The 7,837-nt window shown below is 39.3% G+C and overlaps 1 protein-coding gene across 1 annotated transcript; it reads left to right on the top strand.

The window, feature by feature from the left end:
* Positions 1-5: 5 nt before the first annotated feature.
* PIGM (phosphatidylinositol glycan anchor biosynthesis, class M) lies at positions 6-741 on the top strand (the record flags this gene model as incomplete). The annotated part of the gene is given in 2 exon segments (XM_010004623.1): positions 6-215; positions 217-741. Coding segments are annotated over 2 exon segments (735 nt in total), but the record flags the coding sequence as incomplete, so codon positions are not given.
* Positions 742-7,837: the final 7,096 nt, after the last annotated feature.

Raw genomic sequence — 7,837 nt, 5'->3', positions numbered from 1 at the left:
CCCTGTACGTGCTGGAGGCGGGCAGGGTGGGGAAGGCCGCGGCCTGCTACGGGCTGGCGGTGCACATGAAAATATACCCGCTGACCTATGCGCTGCCCATAGCTCTCCACCTGCAGAGCAGACGGAGTGCTGGGGAAGGGGGCCTGGGTAGGGGGCATGGCGAAAAAGCAAAGTTTACATTTGTAAGGCACCTCTGGCAGCTTTTCATAAAGATGCTGGGAGTTTTTGGAGCATGCCTACCTCTACCACCTGACCAGGAGAGATATCCGTCATAACTTCTCTCCCTATTTCTACATGTTGTACTTAACTGCAGAGAGTAAATGGAGTTTTGCCCTTGGGCTCGCAGCTTTCCTGCCCCAGCTGCTTCTGCTGCTGGTTGTGTCTGTAGCATTTTACAGAGACCTTGCCTTCACTTGTTTCTTACACACTGCTATTTTTGTGAGTTTTAACAAAGTATGCACATCCCAGTACTTTGTCTGGTATCTCTGCCTTTTGCCCCTGATAATGCCTAGTATTAAGATGTCCTGGCGTCGTGGTGTCCTGCTTCTCTTCTTGTGGTTTCTTGGACAAGGCCTGTGGCTCACCCCTGCCTACTTCTTGGAGTTCAAAGGATACAACACTTTTGTACTTATATGGCTGGCAGGTTTGCTTTTCCTGTGTATTAATAGCCTCATAATTGTTCAGATTATTTCACATTATCAAAAAGAAGCACAAGTTGCAAAAACACTGAAGCAACAGTAATAAATGGGCCAAAATCCAGTAACAGAATTACTGTATTTAGCAAGGCTTTTTATACTACCAGTCTAATGTATGTTGTATGTGAATGGTCCTTTTTCAGGGCTGTGAGGTCACTGATGGACCTTAATTATCCTGAGCAGTGTCTGCAGGTTCTGACAGTGCCAGTCACTCATGTGAACCTTTAAACTGTTGAGAGCCCTCTCTCCTGATGGAACTCCCTGAAAGGATCTTGGACCAGTTTGCTTGTCACATTTAGGGCTCTGGTGGACCAGGACTGATCTCTGCCTGCCATCTCCTGCCATAGTGTGACCACACCCTCATCAGTGAGGGTCTGGCCTGTGACAGGGTCACCCTCGGCTCCCACTTGTGCCCTGGTGTGGAGCAACCCCTATCTTCTTACTTCCTGACACCCTTTTCTCATTGTTCCTATACTTTGTCCCTGACTTGTTGAGGTCTGTGGCCTCTGCCTAGAAAAATACAGAAAAGTATAAAGGAATGCTGGAGTTTGGCAGTCTTGTACACTCCAGTAGGTGCGTGGGGTGCTCTGCAAGGGTTAAGCTAATGAATAAATGTAAGGCAATCATTTAAGATGTACTCTGGGATTTATTTTTTCTTTTCACAGTAACATTGTAGCTATACCGTGTTTGTGGGCTGTACCTTGTCTTCCATCAAGTAGGAAAAAAATGGTTATTTCATACAAGTCATCAACTCCTAGAAACTTTTTATTTCTTTCAGAATTGAGATGTGCCCACTTGCTCAGATACTTCTTTTTACCTTTTCAGTGCTCTGAGTTTTTGCACGGATTTATTTCTCTTGGAAATAGATAAATTCCTTTCTGCTGTGGAAGAAAATTTTTCCAAATTCCTGTCTTGGATCACAGAGACATACAATGCAAGAAGAACATGTTCCTTGCTGCCATGATCTAAAAAAGACCACTGCTTTAAACTTCAGTTAATGGGTAATTATTGGGGACTTTTTTTAACAGTAGCAAATGCAAAGAGTCAGAGTACAGCTAGAATGGCACCTGTGTCCCAAAAGCACTAGAGTTTATACCAAAAAGAAATTGGAAATGTAGTTTCTCAGTAGTTCTGCTATTAAATGAAAAAGGAAGTGAAAGGAGTTGAGGAAGTGGAGCAGTTGCCAGAAGAAAAGAAAAGTTTTAAAATAAGCTCTACAGCCTGTCAAAAGGAGGTATTTATTCCCAGATGAGACATGGTAAGATGAGGAATTGAGTGGCAGGTGGTAGATAGAGGAGTTCAGAGCCATTTTGGAGTCGATACCCTCCTTGAGAACACCCCACGAAAGGTCTGGTGTACACAGCCCTTGACAGAGGTGGAAACCGGTGATGTATTTGTTAATAAAATCTTGAGTTTGAGTAGCCGTATGCCAAATTTAAGAATTTTGATATTTGCTTCAGCATTTAGTTAAAACCTACCTAACTACAGGAAAGTGAAACCCTTAGTGTGTGACATAGAGCAGAGCTTCAAGGCACAATAAATTCCACGGTTTGGTGGGATTCCCAGGGTTGGTCAGATGTGGTCAAGCAGGTTTGCCTCTCAGACTCATGCTTGCTGTGCTGCCCCTCTGAATCCTGTGGTCTCGCAAGGCAGCCCTCTACCCCAGTGCTGCAGTGGCTCCCTTGCTTCCTTACATTAAGGGATTTCTTTCCTGGTGTTAGTTCTACCTCATGGGGCTGGATTACAGCTCTTTGTTCTGTGAATGTTTCCCTTTACTTCTTGGCTGCACTGAGGTAGTTGCATTAAAAGAGAGGAAGTACCTGAGCCCCAGTGGCCCAGAGCCAAAGGGTGTGTTAGGAGGTGTGAGGTGTCCTTGCACCTCTCGGGCCCAGTTCAGCCGTTCTGATGTTGTCTTAGGAGGAAGGATGATTTCCCTGCACAGTCCTGTGGGGTGGTCCTGCTCCCCAGCTGGGAAGGCATTCTGTTTTCTCCCACTGGTCTCACTCACATTCACCTTCATATTGTGAAGATTCTGTCAGCCTCTGTACTTCCCAGAAATCAGATGAGGCAACACATTCTTTTGACAAACTCTTGGTTTTCTGGACAGGTCTTACAGATGTGGCACTGATTTCTTTGCCCTGGCTTTGCCCAGGATGAAGGCAGAAAGACTTTTAGCAACAGCTTTTCTACATCTTCTACAAGAGGTTCTACTGGTAGCTCCAGGCACATTCACATATTGTTTAGTTTTGTATTCATCACCAAAACATTTTTTTATATCCTATGAGTGTGTGAAGAGAAAGCGTCCCAAGAGATTCTATTTTTCAAGGTAGAGTTTGACATGGCCTGTTAGTGTTTCACCAGAAGACTGAAGAGGCTCTCTGTGCTGATTATCTCTATTTGCCCCATGCCAATATGCTGGTGATAGCCCATTTTCTCTTGCAACTGCTTTTCTCTTACCTGTTACACAGTTTTCTGTTGCAAACAATGTTTTCTTCCCCCAAAGCAATGTTCGCTATCTCTTTAGCACACCTAATTACGCTGCATCCACACCTTTTCACTCCCCTATTTTTTCCCTCCTGCTGGCAAAGAAACCAAATGAAAGCCAAAAGGCATTTCCAGCTTCAAAAACCTTTCAAAAAAACAATGGTGTTTGAAGTTCCTGAGTTCATGACAGAAATGTAATGTTGTTTTTTGCATAAGAAGTTATTTCCTTATGACAAATACATTCTCAATTAATAGCTAAATCATTTAGAGGCCTTCAGAGGGCAAGTTCTATAGCAATAGGGACTGAAGAGTGCCTTCCCTTTGCAGGTCAATACCAGCCCTTTAGCAATGATTTGAAAAACTTGTGCATAAATAATTGATAAAAAGGCTTTTATACAAACTTAGATTTACAGTCATCAATTTAACAAGCTGGTATGAGTCCCTCTTTTTACAGTTGTTTTGTAAGCAAGCTAGTCACCCAAATGTATTTGGGATTTAGAAATAATTCAGTGACTCATAAAAACTGAATGAGAGATTTTAGCTGAAAGAGATGAACAGGGGAGATATTTAAGAGTTTAGATCTTGCAAATCACTTTGGATAGTTAAATGGAATTAAAAAACTTGATTCACTGATAAAAAGCATTGAATAAAAAACATTGTAGCCAAGTGCAGAACAAGTTATAATTCATTAACAAGTAATGGTGATTACTTATACTGCCCTTAAAATTTACCAATTTAATTTCCTATGGAACATTAATTACTTTTGGTGATGTTCAAATTATTTTGTTTAATAATTTTGTGTCCATTTATCTTCTGGTAATTAGGTGTCAGAATGCTACCTTTCATTCCCTACCATGGGTTGCAAAATTGTAATGCTGTTGTGTTTTTTTTTATGTTGAAGTGTCAAATAAAATGTGCTTTATTTGCACAGATTTTTCACATTGCAGTGAAACCAGCCCCGAAGTGCCAAGTGTAAGATGTGAAAGGTGAAGTGAAAAGAAGAAAATAAATCTGAAGACAAATAACATTTTTGCCTTGCTTTTTAGAGCTTAATCCATAGTCCAAAAGCTCACAGCTGGATTCACAGGTGAATTTAGTCAAAGCTTCGGGGTTTAACAATTATTTGCTGTAACATTCATAAATACAATTACTCAAATAACAAGGTAAACAAAAATATAATAGTAAATGGATCATTACGTTTTAGGATTAACATGTTGAATTGTCATCTCTGACACAACAACTATGTACACGGTCCTTATTAGGTGACTGCCCTGTCCCTGATACTCAAGGATGTATTTATGTGCACTATATGCACAAATCTAAACATTTGCCTGCACATACACAGGCAAAAAGAAAAGTCCCAGTCCAAACACCTTTGAAAACCTGATTTTTCAGATCTGCCCTCTGCAAAACGGGTTTCTTAAATATTTCATGAATTCAGCCCTCGAATCTTTAGTGATTCTAAAATCACATGTATTTTAATGCACATGGAAAGTAAAAGCACGTGCAACAGGGATCTTGTGTTACAACAGACCAAATTAAGAACCAACTGATTCTGACTATATTGAATGTGCCCATTTCACCAATATCCTGGTGTCCTTCATTACAACAATCTACACTGGTCACACTATTTGTGTTGGAGCCTTACCTCAGGCATTATGCGTGATGAATGAGGTCAGAGAGCTACATTTTGTATTAGTAAAAGTATCAGAAAGTTATGTTTACTCTTGGTGAAGTACCATTGTTGTTTGTTTTTAAAATTACTTTTCTGTAAGGCCCTTAATAGATGCATGCAATAATGCATGCAAGCCATGTATTTGTAATGCCTGTTAGGTGTCTCTTTCACTGGACATTGTCCAGTACATACAAAGACCAAAATCTGTTCTTTTTTAATGGTTTAAGTTAATAATAGGATTGTTTCAGCAGAATTCCTCATGAATCTCCTTTCTGACACATGCTGAAGCAGGCAGCCATGGGCTTCTGGAGAAACAAGAGGCTGCTTATTGGAGAAACTCTCACATGATGTGTAGATAAAGCATTGGCTTCAGCCTCTTCTTACTCTTAGAGCTTAAATTGGAGTCTGTAACATTCTCTTCTGATAAAACATTTCATAGTTTGCATGTAAAAAAATGACAGATGAGATCCTCAGTATTTTTTGTGGGAAATGCTGGGGGAGCAAGCTACAACATCCGTGGAAGAAATATCAAAAGAAAATGTCTGTATCTAGTTAATTTATGAAGAAAGCAGCTGGAAATCAGCTAAAATGCAGGTAAACTGCGCAGTAAGCCCGTACTGTGAAACCTACATTATTTGTATCAAGTGTGCTTTCCCTTTTTACAGGAGGAAAATGGGATACTGATAGCAATAGTCAGGCTGGATTAACATAATTTTGTTCCTTCATGTTTTCATAGGGGGGTCTATAGGAAGTTACATCCTACAGTAGCACTTCTGGAGTTGTAAGCTGTTTAATAGGCAATATTGTTGGTGTAGCAAGAGAGTATTAGTGAGCAGCCACTCTAAAACTGCTATTTGAAGGTTAACTCATGTAATATCTGATTTCTGCTTCACAAGTCAGCAGCTGTGTTAATAGAAATGGTACTATTTTGACAGTAATTTTCCAAGGAGAGATGCACTCTGTGGCCCATATGCTTCAATTCTGTGCAAAAGAACATTAATTCTAATCCCCTGGTGACCTGGCAGTCAACATTTTTTTAATCTATCTCATGTCCCTCCCACTGATTCAATAGATTGAATTAGCCAGGAAGCAGGCTTAGAAAATGAAGTGGAAAACAAAGTATTATTATCCTTCCTTTATTTTCCACACTATATAATGTGAATATGTTGAATAATTAAGATTACCTTTTTGAGCACAGTCCAATTTGAGCTAGGGGTTAAGAGTGCTTTGTTAACTTAAGATGTTTTACCCAAATGCATCTGAAGGAAGGTTGACTCAATGGTCAGATGACTGATAGTAAAGATACTGGTAGGTTATTTCAGGTTCAATATTAGGACTATTTTGCCATATCTTTCAGTTATAAAAACAACAACTAGAAAATTAACAAAAATAGCAATGCTTGTAAATTCTAGTTTCAAGTTTCTCTTACTCAAAGACTTTGGAAGACACACTTGGCCATAAACTCACTAAAGAAGAACAAATGATATATCATACAGCATTAATATTTCATTAATAAATATTTATTTCCCACAGCTGACATGTTCCTGAAGAAAATGGCACTTTTTGTTTGTTTGTTTTTTTAAATATACAGTCTGGAAATTCACAGGTAACAAGTACTTCTCCACCTTAAAACTGTCAGATGTAGTTGGAAATAGATTTTAATTACCATTAGCACTTCCAAGTTTAGTGCTGGCAACAACCAGCTTGTTAATTCCAGCAGTACAGGGACTGAAGTCATGACCGATTTTCCTTCATGCTCTAATAAACTCCTTGATTAAAGTATAAGAAAGTTTGTTGCTGGAAGTGAACCAAATGTTGTTTGTCCACTGGAAGGAAATACTGCATGGCTAGGGCCAAAATTCACATGTACGGGGTGGAGCAAAGTGATCAAGAAATAAGGGCAAAAGTGAGGCCACAGAGGCCTTGAGTATGGCCTTGCCTCTGCCACTAATTTATCATTGACAAGTTATTTCAACTTGCTGTGTTGTTTGCCTCTGCCACTTTTCATTGCTCGATCCATTTCAATGACAACTTACTCAAGCCGAGGTGTGTCTCCTAATACATTCCTGTAACAGGCTGCCATGAAGTGTTTGCAGTCCTGTTTGAAACAGTTATGAACCTGACTATTAGTGAAACATAAATTATTTTTTTGGTTTTTTTTTCATATATTTCAACCTTTTATGTGGGATACATTAGGTTCTCAGGTGCATTTCACCATTGCATTTGAATGAGTGAACTACCGCTGAAGTTATATGAATATCTGGAATCATATTATCAGCACTCATGGTAAAAAGCTGGACAATTCTGAAAAATAATTTTAAAAAATTATAGCATAATTTATACCAAAAGTAAGTAAGATTTTATTATTGGTGGTATACTTAGATTGTATCGAAAGTTCATATTGAAAATGTATTAGAGAAATGAAACTGCAGACAGCTTTGCAGCTGGTATGAAGAGTTACTGCTGTCACAGATGTGAGGGAGAATGGCTGAATAACTGTTTCTGTATACTCATAAAACATCCTTTATCTTGCAGCGTTATAAAACACAAAAGTTACTAGTTGTGCAGCACTATGACAGCAAATTACAGTTCTATGTTCAGATACAGGTGAAACAATTAATTCTTTCACCTTGATCTTGCTCCAAGGCTTTCATTAAAAGATACACAGACTGCCAAAATTAAATCTGGACTACATGTGCTGTGCCAAAGGCAGTTACAGGGAGCTCTAAACTTGCTTCAGCCTTCTAAGCTTCTCAAAAAAGTGCATGCTCAGTGCTGGAGGCCGTACGTGGTGGGAATGCACAGATGCAAACTTCCCCATAGTGTACCCAAAATAGTTTTTTTCTATCGTTCTTCTGGCAACCAGATGTTGCTTTAATCTGTACTGTAATAGCTATATCTCTCTTCATATATCTATGCATATCTTAAAGATACATATATATCCACTATAACTGTATATATCCTAATCTATAAACAGTTCAGC

This window comes from Chaetura pelagica, unplaced genomic scaffold (assembly GCF_000747805.2).
Source record: "Chaetura pelagica isolate M959 unplaced genomic scaffold, ChaPel_1.0 scaffold278, whole genome shotgun sequence".
In the NCBI taxonomy this organism is placed as follows: Eukaryota; Metazoa; Chordata; class Aves; order Apodiformes; family Apodidae; genus Chaetura; species Chaetura pelagica.
The sequence above is the reverse complement of the archived record's forward strand: the minus strand, read 5'-3'. Positions and strand labels throughout refer to the sequence as shown.